This window comes from Festucalex cinctus, chromosome 12, assembly GCF_051991245.1.
Source record: "Festucalex cinctus isolate MCC-2025b chromosome 12, RoL_Fcin_1.0, whole genome shotgun sequence".
Taxonomy (NCBI): domain Eukaryota; kingdom Metazoa; phylum Chordata; class Actinopteri; order Syngnathiformes; family Syngnathidae; genus Festucalex; species Festucalex cinctus.
In genome coordinates this window covers 12,516,656-12,539,139 of record NC_135422.1, presented here as the reverse complement: position 1 = coordinate 12,539,139, position 22,484 = coordinate 12,516,656, and the positions used below count along the sequence as shown (strand labels likewise).

At 40.6% G+C, this 22,484-nt stretch overlaps 1 protein-coding gene across 3 annotated transcripts in view; it reads left to right on the top strand.

Moving 5' to 3' along the window:
- The window catches only part of stxbp6 (syntaxin binding protein 6 (amisyn)), a 61,837-nt gene that overhangs the window by 12,930 nt on the left and 26,423 nt on the right, over positions 1-22,484 (top strand). For 2 of the 3 annotated variants that reach the window (XR_013287468.1, XM_077538127.1), the window contains exons 3-4: positions 17,008-17,138; positions 17,233-17,398. Coding sequence is in view for 2 of the 3 variants with exons in the window: in XM_077538127.1 (XP_077394253.1) it covers positions 17,008-17,138; positions 17,233-17,398 (297 nt within the window). In the remaining variant the exon portion in view is untranslated. Of the gene's footprint in view, positions 1-17,007; positions 17,139-17,232; positions 17,399-19,874; positions 19,974-22,484 lie in introns of all 3 variants that reach the window. The other variant, XM_077538128.1, reaches the window with a different exon arrangement.

Here is a 22,484-nt window from a genome sequence, read left to right as displayed (position 1 = left end):
AGTTAGCGTGCATTGTCTTTGATCACTGGGCTCCGTGCGGTGCCTTATGGCTGGACCTCGGGGCTGGAAGACTGCACCGCCCACAGATTGTTTGGCAAGCGAGAGACGAGAGGCCCGTTGAATAAGATAAGACCCAGTGAATGCTTCGCCAGCATGGGCCAGACGTTGATTCCCACAGCATCACTCTCTCCACTGTACGGTTTTAGAAGCGCCGTTATCGGATTCACACTGTAGCTACGAGTTAATCGCGTAGGACGGAAAGTCAAAGCTAACGATTGAAGTGCCACACTGAGACAAATGATTTGACACCCTATATTCAGGTTGTTGCTGTTACATTCAAGGCCTGTAGGTGGCACTGCTTCCAACAGTTTTCGACCGGTTTTGTTTTTACCAGTAAGGAACACTCCATATTTTACAGAAGCATACATATTTACCACATTATTAAACATGGTAGACAAGGGGCAAGATGTGTAACTGTCTCACATTCTCAAATGGTAAACAAATGGTCTGCACTTCAAAGTCCGGCAAACCGACATCGTGATGCTTTACGGTGGCATAATTCACTGCTAGCAAGTTTTCAGTTCTTATGTTTCATTTTAAATATCAGATCCGGTTTGTAACCGATTTTTTCCATTTTAAATTGGGTTACCAAAGGACTGTCACTGTATGAATTGGGAATGGTAGAAAAAACACAAGCAAGAGGCAAACAGCTATTCATTTATTTTGCAAAAGAAGTGCAAAGGGAACATGTTTGAGTTTTTACTAGGTTCAAAACTGTATTTACCTACGGCAGTAAATCAACGTGAACATTTGAAAGGCGCTCACTATACAAATCGATGTACAGGTCGTTGCTATTACTCTTCAGTCCTGAAGGTGTCCGTCGCATGCATTTCAACCTGAGGTCAACTGTCCTAACCAATCAAAAAGACGACAATGTGCTAATGCTAAAATGATAGTCTTGATCTGTGTCAGACAATGCACAATAACATACCATTACATTAGCCGTGATGGAAAATTTTATTAAGTTTTTTTACTGTCGCACACGTCATTCATTTCAATCAGCGACAACCTATCGCTCGTTATCCCCCTCCCCTACGCATATCTCCATTTCTTTTGCATCCAACTTCTTCTATATCTATATAATTGTTGATTTTTGTCGGAGTGCCCATGTCACATTATATTGTAAGCAAATCCATCTGTAATCTCTTCCAACACAGGCCTGATGTGTTTGTGCTGTTGTGAGAATTTCAATGTGGGATGCATGTAGGAGTATTCCTGGGAGAATATTCCAGTTTGCGTGGTTATGCGGGCATACTGTTGGGGTGGGTTGTTTGCATGTGTAATTTCAAGTGTAGGCCGTCTCGTACGTATTCACATACCCGGGATCCTCCGCTTTGTTTGTTTGGTAACATTCAAACGCATTTTGGTTGGCTTCACACTGCACGTATTTGGTTCCTATATTTGATTCTTTTATGAATTTTCGAGAGAATCTTATCTGCTATCGCTGCTTTCTTTTACTGAACACCTGATATAACCCACATTTACACAAAATGCAGGTAGATTTATGATTGATTTGAAGTGCAGATTACTTGACCACTGCTTGTGGGGAAAAAAAAGTGGGCACTTCTATTGGGCATCTGGTCCGGAACAACTTCAAGTAGAACATTTCCATTCTCAATAATAATCTTCTTCAGGAGCTGAGCTTGGTGTCAATGTTTTTGCTTCAGGCCAACTGGTAAATAAGATCTGCAGTTGCTCCCCCGGCTTCTACATTTCAATCCCTCCCTTGCTGTTTTCATCATCAGCCTCACTGCCCTGAAGCTATTGATTACCTTGTGAGATGGATGAGCTGGGAGCCTTGTGTAACTCACTGGTAAATTAAGCTCCATAGGCCAGATAAGTTATATGACTGTTCATTTGCTTTAAAAAGACCTTAGTCTGACCTTTTGTATTCTTTGTCTTAGCTATGTTCAGTTCAGTTGTGGGTGTGCTCGAGGTTATCCCAACCTTCCAATTCAGGGAAAACGGGTCAATGCATAATTATAAGAAAAAGCCATTTTTGATTAATTTGTTTAAAGGCACCTAGAATAGGTATAGCTAGAATATAATTTCCACGGTTTGGGGGCTCATGATGTGAATGTTCTCTTAAAATTATTAAATTTATTTGTAATTGGTAACGTGGTGCTCAATAAAACTGCATTTTAAGGGATTTTCCATTGTAGGTCCCAACAGCAAAAAAAAGGTCTTTAAAAGCAACATGTAAATGACACAAGAAGTCTGTAATTTTGACTTGAAGTGGCCCTTCCACCAAAAAAAAACAAACACCTCTTGAGATTTTGTCCAACACCTTCCCAAGTTTTGTATTGAGGAATTTGTTGTATCTGGTCAGACAGATGAGGTGAATGTATACATTCCATTTCGCTTGTTCTCAATAGGCTCATGGGTGAGCTGGAACTTGGAACTCCCAGCTGACTTTATGTGGGTGAGTTGGGGTATGCCCTCTTTAAGTTGCCCGCCCGTTAATCAAAGTGGTATACAGTAGTATAGAGGAACAACCATGCGCACTCACTATAGGAACTTTACAATTTTCAATGAACATAAAATGCAAGTTTTTGGAATGGAGGAAGCCAGTCAGAGTACCTGGACAAAACCCACGCAAGCCTGGGGAGAACACACAAACTTCACACAGGCCAAAGCAAATAAAGAGGACTTTAAAAGGGCTTTGCATGAATATATTCTATACTGCGGACAAGTGATGTAACCAAAGGTCTTGGGGAGTTTGGACCAATGTTTGTTAATGAGGCTATGCCAGACGTGGGTGTGTGGGCGGCCTGTGTTCTGAAGAATGTTGCCTTCTGTAGGCTTCTTGCGGGGCCCCGAGTATCGCCTGCGATTGATAGCAGCCTCCAAGTATTCACAGACAAGCAGCCCACTCACACTGGACTCACATTCTGCGTCCATGCATGTATGTTTGTGTGTGACTACCCCCACAACCCGTCACGGTGGACTTTCGTACTAATTAGCCTCTAGCTACATTTCAGATATTTTCCAAAACACAAACTTTCTTCCCCACCCATTATGAAAAACTCCTCCTCCTCCTCTTTGTCCAACATGCTCACATCTGTGAGGGTCTTTCGGGGCTAGGGAAAGGCCTCTGTGATTGATTGACTCAAGATTAACTGGGGAGAGGCGGTAAGAAGAAAGATAACCTGAGAGGGGAGCTGCAAAGAGTTAAAGTGATGGACTTAAGACAGGTGGACAGGGAGATATTAAAGCTCAGGTGCAGTGCAGGTGGGCTAAAATGTATACAATTTTTCTGTCTTGGGGTGTAAAAGTTGCAGGGTAGTTTAAAATCTCGAGGTGAATATACAGTAGTTGTATGCATTTGCAATCCATCCAAGCTCTGACAGCTCCGCGTTTCTGTTTTATACTAAACTCAGTGTCATCCATATTAATCAGCCACTCCCGAATCTACCTTTGATTCGCCGAGCAACTTATCATTTTGTCCGTAGCCTCACAATGCAACTCTTCATCTGCATTTTTATTCCTTTTGTTTATGTGCCTCTTTCTTATGTCAGCTGTAAGAGTCTGCAAACCGTAGGGACATGGTCTAAAGAACATGATCAGCTTTGGGAAGTTGGAAGACATTCTCCCATTCCATACATGATTAAATAAATTCATTCAAAAATAATTATGCTTAGTCCAGTCGGTCAAGGATCTTTCAGATTCTGTATGCAAGTGGCAGTAATGGATGATTAAATGCATTCTCTATCCTTCTTTATGACCAAATTTAGTTTGTGGGTGGAAATTTGAAAATAAAATGAGTGACCATAGTAGTAATCTTTGGGTGTGAATAGAATAGACTAGGATAAACTTTATTGTCCAGTCGAGGAAAGAAATTTGGTGTTATTGTTCCTTCCTGCCCAGGAGAGTTCAAACATGTCCACAGGATGTCATGTCAGGCTAGCTGCAAAAATCCCATTTGGTTCAACTACTCCTTCGAATCGTGCTTCCAGCGTGGACAGAGTGGACGTACACTCCCAGCACATGAATGCAAAAACAAACTTTTCACTCACATCACTCTGCACCTCATTGATTATGTTTAGATTAAAGGAGTCTGCAGCAGATGGTTTAATCCAAGAGATGGATCACTTCACAATAAAAGAAATTTGACTTTGTAGTGGATGTGCAAAGGAGCGTTCCCACCTGGTGACGTCTCTCCACGCTTGCCACTACAGCATATTACTACAGCACTAGGCGCGGTCCTCAGTTCTCCGTGTTGACAATGAACAGGTTGCATTTCTGGCCTCCTTGCCGGAATGAACTCTTGAACCAACGTGTTTTGTGACGTGTTAATGGCACCCGGCGGCAGGAAACAGAGGAGGCAATTATTTGCGATGACCGCACCGCCACATGGTTTTGATCATGTGTACTCTGACCATATGTATTGGCTTGGACATGACTACTAAATTCCCCATGTACCTGGAAAAAAAAGTCTGTTTGTTTTGTTTTCACAAAGCTTTCCCTCCAAATTCTTGCTCTCATCTTCACAGTTTGAAGTGAAGCAAATACAAGAACAGAAGAAAGCGGTGCCGTGAAGACTGCAGGAGAAATATACAGTCAAAACTTAATTAGTCCATGAGGATACTAGTATAGACCTCAGATATGCTCAGATTTTAATCCAAAATTTATCCTAGAAGATAAATCACATCTAGACAACATACAAAGGACATTTTAGTAAGATTGCAAATTTAACAGGTTGCAAGGTCTTGTCCATGGTAGGTCAGACGGAAAGCAAAGTAACTCTTCTGCTTTTTGTCCTTCTTTATAGACTTGTTACTCCATTAATTCTTGCTGCTCAATTGTTTCTGGATTCTCTTGAATGCTACACTAAATGTAAACACGACTTAAAAAACATTCTGTTAACCTTTAAAAAGATTAAACATTCCGTTAATTCCCCCTACAGTGAATAACCACCAGTCTACGGCTGCAGCCAAAACGCCCGTCGATCATATTCCTTGTGAATCAACACTAACTTTATGGATGGACATGACAGATATGACTTTGGCAACATCCCCCATCGCGTTAATCTACAGGTGCAGCCCGTAAATCTGCTCTGTCCGACTCCCCGGATGCTTCTATTTGTCATGAAAGATTTATCTGACTTATTAGTAGAGCACAATACCTGCTCCGCCACTGGGACTGGGCTGAGGGCGAGGTGGGGAGGATAGGAGTGGATAGTATCACAGGAAGCAGACATCTCATGAGTCCTAACCTCTTAAAGTCCTGACTGGAAAGTACAATTGTAGTTCTTTGTGCTTCAAATGGAACAAACAAGATGTGCATTTTTTCTCTGCTTAAAACGAAGGTTGGGGGGGGGCCTCAGAGAAATCAAGATGAAAGGGAGTGCACTACCTGGAAGCAACCGACTGTGATGCTCTTTCATAGCTTAAAAAGTCAAGATGACATAAGACGTATTTAGCTATGTGACATTTAGACATATTCTTCCATTATTGTTTCTCTAAACCCTAGAAATTTAAATTCAATGATTGTTTGTTCATATTGTTACTCAAGGACATTTAGTCAAATCTCTGCCTGTGACCACTTTTCATCGGGTTCATTCATAAGTTGGTGCATAGCAACCTATTGATTTAATTTTTTTCCTTTAGTAGATCAAGGAACTTTAGCAAATTGCTTTTATGCTCAATTGCTACTTTGAAATGTTCTCGTCTCCTTCAACATCACATTGCGGTTTCAACCTTGACGTATTATGTATGAATTGCACAACTAACCCAATGTTTATCATCCAGTAGGTCATTGGCGATGGTTCAGCGGAAGCCTTTGTCGAGTCTCGCTCGCTGTTGCGATTTACAATGGTGGCAAAGGCGTCTCATACCTAAAAGGCGCATAAATAATAAATCTGTACCTGCGACAAAAGGAGCTAATCAATTTATGCATGTCGGGTTTCACCTTGTCTGCTTGTAGATCCACAAATATGATTCTTAGAATGCATTTTTTTTCCCTTGACCCTGCAGCCTCTAGGCTGGCCATGTATAGTATAAGCCACAACAAAAAATAAACTCAGTCTTGAAGCAGAATCAGTGGTTATCTACAGCATGTTGGAATTTTCATTTGCAAGTGTTTTTTTTTTTTTTTTTTTTTTTTTTTTTTTATTTTTTTTTTTTTTTTTTTTTTTTTTTTTTTTTTTTTTTTAATAAGGCATGAAGGCCGTCTATTAATATCAAATGTAATGAATCAATCAATCAATTTAAGTTGGTCAGCACTTAACCTAGGGTAAAATTAGGGTTTACCCCTTTTTAGAATTTGGTGACAGAAGTGGAAAGCTTAGCCATGAGAAGTCCCACTTGGAAGGACCACTCAATGTTTTATTGACTTGTTTTTGAATGGCACTTACACTATTTGAATGGTGGGAAAACGTTTGTGCGCCTATTGGTTCAGCAGTGAGACCCGACGATTAGATGCAGCGCTTCTATAATGCAAACAGACAGCCTGAACTCAGTACATTTGAGTAATTGGACCTTGCGGGCAGACACACATGCATACGTACCCTCGTGCCTCACCACTCTTCCTTTGCATTTATCAGATAAAATCAGCCTGTTGTGAGATTAGAGTAAATGGGCTCTCTGGACTATGCTTGCCTTTCTCGGCCAGCATCAAATCTAGGAGCAGCGGTGAGGCAAAGCCAGACTTCCATCAGGTTATCGGGAAGAGACATCTCCTGGGATAAGTAGCTCTGACTTGGGAGTGTTTTGTCCTCTGAGCAGGGAAAACATCAGAAGGCTAAAAAGTTTGAACAGGCAATTGTCAACCTGGCAAAATATTTCATAGATACTGTACATGTTTAGAGGGCTTACTTGGTCAGCATTTTTTTTTCCCACCCTTTCAAGTATTTGCTGTGACTGAAATGTTCTGACCTGTTTCACTGTGGAAACAGAACCCCACATAAACCCAGTCGAGGAACACATTTGTAATTTTCTGTCTTGAGCTTTTAAAAATGGGTCTCCAGCGACATTTTACAATACCTACCACAAATCACTGTTATTAGACACCTTTTGGCCCCATCATTTTGTTTGTCTATGTATTCTACATTTAATGTTTAAGCAGTTCACTGTCTGAGCAAGGGCAATACTACGTGTTCATAATAATAACTTCCTATAAAGAATGGTTGCCTACAACCTCAAGGCTTTCGATGCATGAAAGCCATTTATACATTAATTTTCAAGTTTGTCACCTCTTAGTTCATTAAACAAAAGTAAGGACAGTAAGCTTTTGTTTTGAGTCAGTTTATGTATAAACAAAAAAAAGAAGAAAAAATGCCTACAAAATCATTTTGACGTGCCAATGGTTCATTGTTGCCATGGTGACCTTTTGCTCATCGTTGCTATTGCGTGCAACGCGATTTTTCTTTTCTTTTTCTTTCTTTCTTTCTTTCTCTTTCTTTTTCTTTCTTTTTCTTTCTTTTTCTTTTTTTCTTCTTTTCTTTCTTTCTCTTTCTTTCTTTTTTCTTTCTTTCTTGTTAATCTACACTGTAATCAGCAGCTGGGTAATGACACACAAAATTATCTTTGACATCTTCCCCAATAATCTTTCCCACCATACAATATGATCAATAAGAAGAGAGGCATGTCTTCGTGTAACATCTGTCGAGTAGAAATCAGGAGCTCTCAAACAAACCAATTAGGCCTCCAGTTTGTTCCCGCTGCTGCTATGTCCTGAGACCCGATCAGGCATGTAGATGAATGGCTGTGTTTGGAGAAGCAGAGCAAAGTAGCGGCTAATGGCCTCTTTGTTAACCTGGCTTGGCTTTGTCTGCATGATCGATTCACGCAAGTATAGCAAACAAAATTGGGGCCATTAGCGGTTGAGCAATATGTTGTTTACTTTCCCTTGTTTTTTTTTGTTTTGTTTTGTTTGTTTTTGTTTTTTTCTATTGTGAAAGTAAGTTTATGATTCAGTGATAATCAGAACTACCATCATCATTCACAGAATTTTTTTTTGTCTCTCATTCTTACCACACTTTCATCCCAGCATAGCATATAAAACTTGTGAGTGGCATGCATATTAATTGTGGTAATGAAGGTCACCCGGAGGAGCAGCTGGAGTCCTCCTCGGTGTAGAAAACACTGGCGGTGGCTAAGTAGCCGCCTGCCGCGGACCAAGCCGAGGCAATCAAATACACCATATGCTTCCTCGACATCACCCGACACCTTTTGCAGGGTTGCCACAGCGACGTTCCGCCAAAGCGCTTTTGAAAGACTTTTTGGGTAAATATGAGCTATGTACATCCCAGAGACGACGTGACATGAGTTGTACATCTGATCTAGCTACGTTGTTGCAATATCTGCTGAGGTTTTCTTTTAATCTTTAAAGGGATACTTGACTCATTGAGCCATTTTCAACAGTAACAAGTAGGGGTGTGAATTGCCTAGTACCTGACGATTCGATTCGTATCACGATTCACAGGTCACGATTCGATTCCATACCGATTAATCCCGATACGAATTTATAAGTCGATTGTTGCGATTTTTTTTCATTCAAATTTAGAAAATACTAATCAGTAAGCTTGTAGAGTGTAAGATTTATATGAAAATGTATTATTTATTTATCTGAAATTTCTTATGTCTTATAGAGGTTGTAATCTGTTTCATGTTTGAACAGCATTAAAATAAAATATTAAGGCTTAATGTTCCGTTCATATAACATTCTTCCATGCTCAAGGTGTGAATCCTAACCCGAAGTCAGACGTTTTGTTGAATATTTTTCCATTAAAAATGGAAGTTTAAAAATCGATTCACACACACACACACACACACACACACACACACACACACACACACACACACACACACAAAAGGCAATGATGATAAGACGTTGAATCGGTAAGACTACCGAATGAACAATTCTGAGCTCTTAAAAAAATTTATTTATTTTTTTTAACTAGGAATATTAGCAGCAAGTCATAACACTGTGTAAAGTGACTGATAAACGGCTTGATGGGACAAAGAAACATCTAGATAACAATTGAAACATTGCTAAAAGATGATTACCACACAGAGTAGTCCATGCAGTAAGGCTCATCTCCCCCCCAAAAAAGTGTCTTGGAACATGTCCGATGTTGAGTTCCCGCCAACGACTAATGAATCAAAAGAAGCTAAGATAATCATAATCACTGTATGAATTCAAAGAGTGAGAGCAGACCAGAAAAGTGTGTCCCCGCCCCGGCGAGCATGTCACCCTTCCCTGTACGCATTCATCAAAAACGGTGTCATTAGAGGGCACAAATTGCCTCCTCTGCCAAGATGGATCTCAGAAACGCGCACACACACACAGGAAGTTTCATTTGTTCACCGTGTTAGTGCTTTTCCCATCTGGTGACTCCGTGCAGCAGGAAAGCAGCTGGGAGTTGTGCGAGTGATATTAATCTATGATATCATTCTTCCTTTGCTTTTGTGTGTTTTGTGTGACAGGAAGAACAAGTTGGACAAAAAAAAAAAAAGACTCGAATGAGATAACCTCAATCATTACCTTCAACACACCCCCGAGACTACAGAAAGAACAAGCCTGTCGTCCCCCCACCCCCTCCAAACATAAATTACACAAAATATCCAGGAAAGCCTTTCTAAGAAGTTAGTGTGTGTTCTGTGCTGAACAGAACTCAGGGCGCGTTATTGGGGGGGGGGCTCATCCATGCCCTTATTGTGAAATACCAGAGCAGAGCCCACCCATCGTCTGACACAGGAAGTCACAGCAGCATAGCAGCAGGGGCCCAGCAGTGTGCTCTCTCCAGGCTGTTCAGTGACATCGCCTCCTGAGGGTAGATGGATGTCATTGTGCCCGTCCACATCCTGTCTAACCTTTAAATCTCGATTGGTACCAACGCAAAGTTGTGCTGTCATGGAACTCACTTAAAGTAGTAATCCAACTCCTCTCCCCAACCGGAGCACACATAATGGTGCCATGGTGCACTACCAGGGCATGTTTTTGTTCAATATCATAATGCCTGAGTGGGCCTGTCAGTTAACGATTGATGAATGTTGTTCGCCAATTCAATGACGTTGCACATCAATCACAGGCCTCAAAAAGTTTGGAGTCCAAGACTTCTTCACGCTGTTCTTTGAAATTTGATGAAAAACGGATGGTTGGGGATGCGGATGCCGTGAAAGAATGGATGATTTAAGATCAGTCAGTTGCTTCACAGCTGTGTGTAATGATACATTACCTTTGGTCAATATACAGTGCTTCCTCTGAGGTGAAAGGCTTGTAAAATTTTTATTTGTCCGTTACTTCGTCGGGGGGTCCAATGTTAAGCCATGCTCAGTGCTGTTGCGGGTTGTATTTTGCTAACTTTAGTCATCTTGTTTTTGTTCCCATGCCAGTTCAGTTGATGGGATTCAGCCAGTTATTGACAATTAGCTTTTTGTAAATAGATACTATTCAAGTCTTCGTTATCCAGTTATCAACTTTGTGAACAAATTTAATTTTGGTTTGAATACTTGTTCTATTCCTGATGTCCCACGGTTGGGTCCATTTGTTTGTGTTGTTTGACAAGGAACGCTCAATGAAGATGTATGTAGACTGCTACACTATCTTCCCATGCTAGTTGATGAGTGGCTAACTGCCTTTTTTTAACTAAATATTTTGGTTTTAATACTAATAATTCTAACTGGCGTCCTGGAGTTGACTCCGTCTGTCTGTGCTGCTTGACAAGAAGGACCAATGACTAAAGATTACATTAGCTTCTTGTGTTAGCCTAGCCTGGAACGTCTTATGAACCAAGACTTTGATTTGAATATTGTGTGTCAAGATGTAGACATTCGCTCGACACAAACACTGAACCTTGTACTTTACATTTGTAGCCTCTGCGGTGATACAACTAGCCTCCGATGGCTAGCTTCCCAACCGTGAATCAACAAATTTGATTTCTGTGACTGCTTGCCAGTGTTTGACTCTAAAGTAACCTAGACTGTTACATTAGCATTTTGCGCTAGCCGCTGACTAGCCACCTGCAGTAAGATAGTCTTTTGAGGTCAAAAGGTGAAGCACTATTGTTCCTTTTCAAAACACCGCTGTATTTCAAATGTCGTCGTGTTTTCTTACAGGTGTTCCCGAACCTAATGCCGTTCTTGGATCTTTTTGTAGTGTGGTTGTGCAATCCTAATCTTAGTAAAGCCCTTTGTATTAGCCACAGTGACAACCTCCACTGGACCTTGTTTAAGGGAGAACAGCTGGGCGAAGGAAATGAGGTCTGAAGACATGTTTTGATACATCATATGTTTTCACTTTCAAAGGTCTCGAGGTAGCATCCGCATCACAGTGAGTTACAACTGAAATCTATGACATAAAGTAGTGTAATCATTTTATGTAAGTAACTTTATTATTATTTTTTAATATAACCTTTATCAAACAAGGTGTGCAATTTGATATATATTATCATATTATTTATAAGCCATTCAGCAGTGTCGGTCTTGTTGTATTTGACCCAGGTTGAAAGATTTTTGCTTCCAGGAATTCAGTTTAGCTCATCCTGAAATCGTAAGTGTCCAGGAATGTACTGTACCTTGTTTTGAAATATCCCTGTTTATTCCATGTTTACTGTGTGATGACAACCGGACAGTTTATTATCTTCTCGCATGAAACACTCTCCAGAGTTTTGGCACATAGTAGCCTACATATATTTTCTTACTGCAACCTTCTCATTTAACATTGGATTGGCATTGTGATACATGTAAATCAGCAATAATTGAACACATTTTTATTTTTTTTATTTTAAATCGGTGTCATATAATGAAAGCAATAAGTAGTACACATGTAGAAAGTAAATGGAACATAAGTCAAAACATGACAATTTCTCATTTAGTAAACATGAGTGGAATTAATGAATGCCGCTAGAGAAGTGCATTCATCTCATACAACACATCGCAGTGGGAAAGTGAGAGGCCTGGTGTAATTAAATATTTGCCCGTATCCTAGAGCTTGATCTTCAGAGGAATGCATTGTGTGCGTGGGTTTGTGTGGACTTGGCGCAGCCTAAATAGCAGTCTTATGAAGTCGTCCAAGGGGTGCGAAGTGATGGACAAACTTGCAGGGACAATAATAGGGCATTTATATGACTTGCAAATGGCCTTAATATGATGTTTCCAGGTGCAGGAATATAACCTTGAACACAATTAATTTGTCATTGCGGATAACCTAATTGGTTTCTTAGCATCCTCATTAACAATTCTATGACTTTGACTCAGCGGGCTGAGTTTTGCTCATCATGCTGCGGCATTAATCACCAGTTTCACTTCCTACTATGTACAGGTGTGTCGCGGGGGGAATGTCACAGTAATCAGCAGCGTATTTGCGCGGCTCGGCAACAAGATACTGAAGAGGTATTTTATTTATTTATTTTTATAAAGCACACAGTATGTCCTTACGTTTTAAAACAAAAAGCTGATCTGCATTGAGTATTAATGTTAAAGTACATCCATACTTGGGTTGAAGATCATCTTCGGTCATGTGATAAACCAATAACTATACAGTGAGTCGTCAGTTAACGATGGTCCTGAAATTCGACATTTAAAGGTTACCAGCGGCTTGCAGCAGAATTCATGGTCAGCACGAGGCCAAATATTCAGTTACTTTTGGTGCATTGCTGTTTGGCGCATTGAGTGGTGACTGGTGACTGTAATTCTTGGTTTTTCAGGGTATTTTTGAGTATTCTGCATGTCACATGTTGAGACACCTGGGAACTGTTTTGTTAAGAGAAAAAAAAAAGTCAGGGTTTCTTTTATTACAGCAACAGTTGTGAGTTGTAACTAACTTTTAATGCCTTTCCTCTCGTCTCGATGGCCCGCCTCCGCTAAGAGTGCACTTGTTTTGTATGGCTACTGCAGATTTTTGTCCCGCTTCCAGAATGCTTTTGAATGTGTTGTGTCGTGTCGTCCTTGAGTGAGTTTTGAAGCTGAGTGAATAACTGCGGACAAAAGACAACTTTTTTTTTTTTTCTCTCCCCCAAAGTTTACTTACCCTTGTTGACCTGACAACCACACATTTTCATACAAATTACTCAACATAGCAGCTTTGAGACTTGATGTTTATCGTAGCGTCTACGCGGACTATTTAGTTGTCCATTTGTTAATCTCTTGAAGGGCTAATTGTTCACCAAGGTACGCGCAGTCCTATTGACTCCTTGTGTCTTGTCACTGCATGGCCACCATTCTGCCTGGGAGCAGACCTCGTACACAAGAGTCACAGTGTTCAAACCTTGTGAAAGCACTCAAAAGCCCTTTTGTTCTATGCCGTTGATGCTGGCCTCGCCACTGCTCACGGTAAATCCACTTGGCAGGCTCTCTGAGGATAACAGCTATGGATAACAGTGGAGGATGTTGACCTGTAATCTTAAGACACTTTGATGACTTTTGTGCCTTCTCATGCCATCAGATTGTCATGCGTTGTAGCTACTTCTGCTAAGTGACTGGGCAGATGAATTTTTGAGGTCATGTTTCCTAAGTGTGTACCAAAACACAATCCCCTGTCGACTATCTACTTGATCTGACCCACACTGCTCACCCTGGCAACATGGTGGTTAACGGGAGCTAGCTTAGAGAGGCTCAGTTTTGTCATTGATTTTTGATTGGTTCGGGTTTGCAGCCTCAGACAATGAGCAAAAAAATAGTCCACTGCAATAATAATGTAATATTGTTGCCAAAGCGAGTAGCGTGACCAACTTCTTCAATATTTAAAACGGATACATTCATTCAGCAGATAGGGAGACCTTTTGCACAACTTGGAAGATACAAAATAGCCCCTGAAACGTCAGCTATAGATAACAGTCGTTCCAACATTGTTTCTTGATTGACAAGAACGAAGCCCAGTGGACAGCAGTCGCAGCATCAAACGCACTTTTTCAAAGACATAATGCCTATTATTTATACGATTAAGAAGCAGTGATTTAACTGACACGCTGAGCTACTAACTGAATGTTTTTCTTAGTCTTGACACTCATTTCATTTGAATGTAACCTGAAATACAAAGAAATTTCAGTTATGTGGTATCTCAGCCTGATTCTGGCAGGCATGATGATGCTGATCTGCTTGATCTGGAGTACATGCAGTCGGTATAACAGGCGTAGAAGAATTAAGAGCTGAAGAATGACATAAAATTACCCAGTATGCAAGTAGAAAATACTATTAGTACGTGGACAATTGGAATGGAAATTAAGTAAAACTTTCCTCCCCTGTCCTAGCATTACCCTTATGCAAAAGTGGTGTTCTGCCTCTGATACTATCCCAGAAGTCGGAACATAAACGGGTCAACTTGTATAATGTTGATACAAGACAGCGACATGGGGGAAAAGGTATGAAAATGCCACCTTTAGACTACCTATCCATGTTCTAAAACTGGGCAGACACTGCAAATTAAGCCAGAGTTTGAATTCATTTGTCATCGTTCGTCTTGTGATGTACATGAGAAAGAGGAGCCATTGGCACCTCCTGACTGTTAGACATAATGACTTCACACAACTGAAGCAGTAGTTAGATTTCTTGCACTGTAAATGGCAAGCTAAAATTCATGGTTTAAACTGTTGTTGTCTGTCCCTATGTGCCAGTGTAGCTTTCTTTGAGTTCTAGCTGAAGCTTGCACACAAAGGATAGAGAAGCGAGATGTCTTGTTATCCCGTTTGGCAAGGGAAATTGTGAATGTATCTTTCAGTTTTCTGATAGCCTTAATGGGGTCATTGTCAAGCTACTCGCGCGTTTTATACTCTCCATCTGTTTCCTGCGTCGGATCATATTTGCTTTTCGTTTATCGTACTCCTAACAAGCTGAGATTCGTTCATTCCGGTATGATGTTATGCTCATTTGTCACCGCTTCCCTCCTTTTCCCACATCTCAACACAATTCTGATAATATTTCGGTGTTGGGAAGCCGAATTTTTGCCTTCGGGCTGTGACAATTGTAGCCAAACACAACAAAGAACTAATCCACTGGTGGAAGTGACTGCATGTCACTATCGGAGCATGGGAAAGAATCCTCTGTATGGCCTCACTCTGACAGCCAGCAAGCATGGGAACAATAGTCTTAGCTCTTAGCAAGGCTCTTTGTCATTATCACTGGATTTATACTTTTTATGCTTTAAAAATCCCTGCTTCTATTTGAGGGAAGTGTGTCATTCTCTGATTTCAAACTCTGTCCACATACGATCTGAGCTCGCAATAAACCAGGAAATCAGTGTGCCACTAAGATGAATAACATTTGTTGTCAGGTTTGAGCCAGTCCGCTCCGTGGTTTGATTGATGTTTCGGTCAAGTCCGCATTTGTAACCTTATATCATTGTTGAATTATATTCTAGACTGCCGGGACAGACAGTGAAAGTCAACTGAATATGAAATTAATTTGAGAGCCTCAAAGTTGTCTGGCACTTTAACGCTTCACTGCCGATGTGGGATTCTTCCATGACCTTCAGACAGGCGTTTTCCACCAAAAAGTCTCGGGTATCACGGGACTTCCTGTTTAACTGAATTAAACAAACCGTGCAACAAGGCTGCCAGTGAAAATGCAGTGACTAACATATTTTCATTGTTACATAATTGCTTTGCTAATCCTCGGTCCCCTGTGTTTGTTTACAATTCAAAGCTGCTGTTGGTGAATATGTAACTACTGGTACTGAATATGTTTGGTAAAGCCTTCCAAAGCTTTTCTCTCTCTCTCTTTCTCTTTTTCTCTTTCTCTTTCTCTTTCTCTTTCTCTTTCTCTCTCTCTTTCTCTTTCTCTCTTTCTCTCTCTCTCTATGTCAGAATTGCACTTAGAGCCAATCTGTTCAGGAGGTGTTTCTGGACCACATTGAAATAAAATAGTTACAGGGGGAAACACAGAATAGTTGTCTTTATTCAGATTTCTTTGTGAATACGAGGTTAGTCTTTTTTTTTTTCTTTTTTTTTTTTATTAAATCATGTCTCCTACTGTGAACATTGTACGGTGTTTTTTGCTCAAACACTTTCTGGCAGGGGTTACATGCAGGCATGATTCAACATTAGATTCTGGTTTAAAAAAAGAAGAAGCCGCTTTTAACATATTTTCTATCAGTAACAGCTTTGTTCCTTTTCAAGATACAGTACCACAGATGTAAGAAATTATTCTGTTGTGAATTTGAGCACCTTTCATGTCGTTTAGTCCTCCTCTACCCTCTTCCATTGAATCCAGCTGTCAATCTATTTTGGGTGGCCCCTAGAAATTTTGTATTGTAATGATCTATTTGGTCATGCTTGTGGCTTTCTGTCAGCCTTTGTTCCTTCCTGTGACCACAGGCCATTGAGGCCAACACCTCACGTATTTGCTGCAGCTGTCCAAATGGACGCACAAAACGGATCCAAACATCCCCTCGCTCACCGGGGAGCTCACTTACCGACTATATCACCTGATGCAACAATGGGCCCTGCCTATATTTGTATAAACCATATCTAAAGAAATGGCCGACGGGGGCTTACGTGATGGAATGTGACATGAGCCAGTGATGGTCGCAACTTTCGGAGAGCGGCGGGCTGGCGCAACAATGGAGAAAGTGACCCCAACACTTCCTCTTATCTGAGGCGACACAATAGATCACGCCGGATGGCGGAAGCGGAGGTCTACTCGCCGGGTTATAAAAGCAATAAAAGGAACAGGTCGTCTCCGAGAAGTACACTATGAGCCTGGATGATCCGTAAACAAACATGGACGTTCAAAGGAAGTGTACATAATCCTGTATCAGAGGGGCCAGTTGAGGACAGGAGGTGAGCAGAGAGATAAACCAACAACACTTCTTCCAACAAAAAGTTTGGCAACGCATTTATCTCCACACATTGCAGTATCTTGTTGATTTTGATTGAAAGAAAGGGAAATAATTCATATTCATGGCTGGGCTCAAATTACTGTATGTGTACCCTGTCTATGAATTTTTGGGGGGGCCTGTCTGTTCATCTGAATCCCCAAAGTTAACTTTCTCATACAATTCCTCTTACAGTGACGAATAAGAAGCCAGCCCACGTCACCGTCACCAAAGTGAAACAGTTCCAAGGATCGTCTGCCTTTGTCAAACGCTCACAGTGGACTCTCGACCAACTACGGCAGATCAACGGCATCGACTCCAACAAGGTAAGCCACGTCAAATTCAATTTGATGGTTTTTACGTTCTCAAGTGGTTGTCTTTAAGTAACAAATTCTCTCTCTATTTTTTTTTTATGACAAGGACTGCGCAGAGTTTGACCTGACGTTCGATAACGCCTTTGACCAGTGGGTCGCTGGTTCTGCGGGAGAGAAGTGCACCTTTATCCAGATTCTTCACCACACCTGCCAGCGCTACATCCCAATGCGGAAACCAGAGTTTGTCAACTGTCAGGCCAAACTGCTGGGAGGTGAGAGCTCTGAAAGAAAAAAGAAAGAAGTCCCTTTTTTTTCCCCCACTTTTTTTGTGCCTTGTGCTGTGATGTGAATTCTAAAATCAGCCAGCACCTGAAATGTGTGAAAATGCGTGCTTGTTTGTTCAAGTGATGGTCAACACAATTTAACTAACGTTGTTCTAATTAGGGATGGGCATATTACAATTTGCATTGATATAGTGATAGTTATTATTTTTATTTTTAAATCTGCGCCACTACTCTAAACACGTTATGCTAGTGCTAATATTGCATTTGTGACCTATTAAGCAGAAAAATCCGCCCATTTTTGGCTCGTTATGATGCTGCTGTGGAAACAGCATTTCAAAATATCTTCTAAAAAAATCAATCAAGGTCAATCAAGGAATGTATTTCCCATCCCTAGTCGTAATTGTGAATAATTCCAAAACATTAACACACAAGCTGTAATAAATCCCTTGTCATTTGATTGTTTGTCAAAGAAGCAGTTAATTTCCGCCCCTTGAAATAACCTTAATATTATATGCATCAATATGTGTGTGTATTAGCAGAGCAATCTGAACCCCAGCAGCCAATTCTATCATTTCCTGACTGCAAGGATGTAAATAGTTAGCTCATAAAGCAAGCAGAGAATGTAGCATCCTGCCCGGATAAATCAGATATTGATCTGTTTACCCTCAACGCTCATCTTTGAGCACTGTTCCGCTTTTGTATTATTCATGGAGTTGTTAATACAAACACATCTCACCCTCCTCGCCCGGCTTGGCTCTCGCCTGACTTCCATCAACCGCAAGCACCTTGGCTCTGTTTGCGCAAACGGACAAACAGGCTGAGTCACTTAATCTTTTCTCCTCGGCAGTGGTAACATTGCAGAGCAGACTTGCTTGTAATGAGCTAGTTTGTTGCTCAAAGACTACTCGTGAGTTTTATTTTTTTAATGGTGATGCTGCAGCATTGATCAGGTTTGACTGCTACATCGGTCATATTGTAGACAGCTGTGTCAACTGGTACGAATCGAGGATGAAGATGTGTATGTAGCAAGAGGCATAACAATAGGGAAAAAAAAACATTTACTTTACAACTCTTAAATAACAGTTCTACTTGGATGGGACCATCAATACTCATTCATTTGTTGGTGAATTGATCAGTAGTGGTAAGAAAGTTACAAAGTCCTACATTTAACTTAAATCCACAGATACAGTGGATATATTAAAAAAAAGGCCTGCAAAATATAGTACTGTTCTTCACTTTTCCTGACTGTTTTTTTTTTTTTTTGCACAATGAATCTTTTCATTGGTTGTTATTCCAAAAGCATTATAAGAGTTATGTTAAAGTCATCATGAAACCATTAAAACTGGATCGGACAAGTTGTCGTCATACAGCGATGATATTTGCCACAGTAGTTGTTAAAATAAGAAAATTGCCAATTCCAAGATCTCAGGCTTGGTAACCTCGCGTTTTGTCGACTTACTGATTTTCTTACTTGAGGTGAGATAGCTCTGAGGATTCTTCTTGTGTTGTCGATGAGGCTGAAGTTGCTTTGTGGCTGGAGCCTCACGGGATGTCAGCATTGCTGTCCACTCCAGTTTAAGTCTCACACCAGTGCAAAACAAAAATCATGACGCTGCTCAGGTGTGGGACCATAACTGTGGGCGACGCTTATCGGCTGAGACGTCTGTGATTGCCTCACCCCCCAAAAAGTTAGATAAGGACTGATGTCGCAAGTTTTGATATTAAGAATAGGTCTGGGGATTTTCAATTTTCATGCACAAGGCATTTTCAGGCTTCATTGTGGGGTAGTGATGGCACAAGGGAAAAAAAAGTTTATACTGTGCCTAGTAGTAGTAGTGGTCGAGATCTCTCCAGTCATATTTTTTTAAGGTCCATTTGAGACTTTCACAGGTTTCCTAACAACCAACCATTTAAGTGGGATTGTTCGTCATGGCCATGCAATTTTTTTCTCTTTTTTTTTTTTTTTTTTTTTTTTTTTTTTCCTCTTTCCAGGATTGTTTTATGAAAAGCTGTGTTAAAGTTGCACCAGATACCTCAATAGCGTTGTTGCCTCGATCTCCCCTCCTCGCCCATTTAGCAATCCCAGCCTGTCATGGCCAAACAATTTACTGTTTAAACACTTTGAAGATTTGCATGAGTGTATATACAACTAATGTCATGTGCCTTGTTGTCACTAGTTGACTGACTTGCTTTGGCTGATATGAAATTGTGGACTCCCTGCATTCATCTAGCTAAATCAGCCCCTTCCTTTATCGACAGTGACTTTAATATCGCCATAAACCCCCGGTTCTCTGATCATTTTAATTTGTTCTCATTAAAAGTAACTGCATGTCATTCCCAAAGGTTTATGGCCTTTGTACTAAACTCATAACGTAGTAACCCAGAACTCGTTTCCACTAATTTAATCCAAACTGGTTTACAATCATAAAAATGAATAATTACTGTCAATATTTCTTCACTACAGAAGCCCAAGCAGTAGATTCGGTTGTTGTGCGTTGCAAAGTGTTTATGAACAGAGTGAGGAAAGATCTGGTTGCTCACCATAGTCTTCTCAGACGACAAGGTAAGACATCCGGACTCCCGTATTTCTCTGTTGTAATAGGCACTGTACGCCCAAATAGTCACTAAATCCCTCAAGTTAATGCCTTCCGGTTTCTATCGAGAAAATACAATTGTAGTAATTATAATTAGTTTTATAATTGTGCTCATTCACAAATGGTCATTTAAGAGTTAACATTTTAGACCATTTTAAGTTGTTCATCAATGCTATCGTTCACAGTACATAGACATTAAAGTGTTATCGGTGGAACCAGCGTGCTGCTAGCCAAAACAGCAGCACCGAACGAAGCCAATTCACTGCCTGGGAGTTAAATTAGTCTGAACGCTTTCTGCGTGTAAACGAATTCAAAGATGAAAAGACATATCAGACAATTAGCATATCAATCGACTGTGGTTGGCCACAATGTTATATTGTTCCAGAAATGTTTTAACTTAGGCAACTCCAACTACAACTAAGGAAATTAGTAAATGTCACTTTTTTTGTTTTGTTTTAATAAACCATTCTGCGTTATCTCAGAGGGTAACTGGAAGTGATCTTAGCTGTCTTTTTTTTTTTTTTTTTTTTTGAGACCGACACTAGTGTGAATGTGACTAGACGCTCACAGCGAGCGCAAGGTCCATTCCGCTCCCCCACCCTGATACGACTTGTCAATGTAAGCGGGGAGTACAAGCTTAAAGGGATTTCCAGTGCCTCCCTAAAGGTTATTTGTGAGTTATGTTCACTGTCCGGGCCCTTCACCGTCAAGCCGGCGTGTCGCTGACAAATGCCGCAGAAGGAGAATTACTGTACGTTCCGAAGGGCAGCGCAAGATGGAGTGTTCTTTTTGCTAATGGTTTTCCATGGTCGCCCGTCTGGCCGTGTTGCCTTTGACAAATTCAGTCAAGTCGGGACTGTAATGATTAAAATTGTGGTTTTTCTAAATGCACATCTGTAAAACTGACGTTGATCTGCTTATGAAAGATGCCGTTTGTACAGTGCTTGTGAATGCAGGCGAATGGGGAGGCAGAAGAACAGCCGAAGCACATGACAGGCGTAAGATAACACCCCAAAATCAATAAGTACTTTGCCAATTTAAGTAAACAGCTGCTAACAGACATGCAAATTTAAAGTATAAAATATATTTTTGACATCTTGGTTTTAGTTCCCCTTTGAGAATCTATAGTTACACATATACTAAAAGTCAAAATCCATCAAAGGTTTTGTGCAAGTTTGTGTTAAAGATATATTTGGAGGTTAAGTGTGCCTCAAAATTTAATCATCTTCATTTTAAATCTTTAGTTAGACCACTTTTTTTTCCAGTGTAATTTGCCTCAAAAGTTAGGGAAAAACATGTTGTAAAGGCTCAAGTTCAACCCAAATTTTCTGGTGGAATAAGTCTACATAAAAAAAATAAAAATAAAATAAAAATAAATAAATAAAAATACAAATCTTGACAATAATGTGTGCAGCCCCACTACTCTAAATATGGTATTTCTGGTTAATGTTGCGTTAGTGGAATATTAAGCAGCAAAATCCAGCCATTTTTATCCATCTCAGGGGGCGGCCATTTTGCCACTTGCTGTCGAGTGAAAATGACATCACAGTTGCTCAAGTCAGAAAACAGGTGAGCTGAGATTGGTCATTGACTGAGCCCTGAGCAACTACGATGTCATCTTCAGTCAACAGGAAGTGGCAAAATGTCCGCCCCCTGAGATGGATTAAAAACGGCTCGGAAAAAAATCCTCAACAATCCAAACTCAATCATGCCTCAAGTCAACAGTTAATCATTAAATCATTAAACTATACATTTTGGACTTTGCTGATAACCATCAACCAATAAGAAAGAGAATTTGTGATTTTTTTATTTAGTTTTTTTTTTCCTTAACTAATTAATTTATGAAGTGGAGAGCACACAATGCACCCTCTCTTACGACGATGCCATCTCTTGTGTCTTTGCCTTTTCTCTCGACTTCCTCTCATGAACATGAATAGCTGAAGGTCCTCTGATAAATGCGCCGCTCGTTAAGTAGATTATTTCGATGGCACTCGAAGTGCAGATAAGCATGTGCATGCCAATATTTGAGTGCAGCGATTTGTTTATTAAAAAAAGTCTCCCTGCCCTTCCACCCACACATGAGCGTCATATTTCCCCCAGCGTTATTCTTGCACAGCAGTGATAAGACACAGTGTACGCAATACACTGGTGTACTCGGCCGTGTACATGCTTTACATTAACAGGCCGAATTGAACCTCGTTGAGCGTAAACGTGACTGTTGGCAATTTGTCGAGTGTATCTGATATTCTGAGGTTCCAGCAACACAGCAATGGAGCCAGCCAATTGACAATCACATTTTAGCGCCCAATCGTTCGAGGAGTCCAGCTATGCTGTGGACTGACTGCCGTTGATATTTTAGTCCTGGAGTGCCCAACCAATAGATCACAGTAGACTGCGGACTGCTCCGAGGTCGACCTCGGGGCGAAAAGACAAAAAAAAAAAAAAAAGTGGAGTTAATTTGGTGAGATTCTCAGGGCATC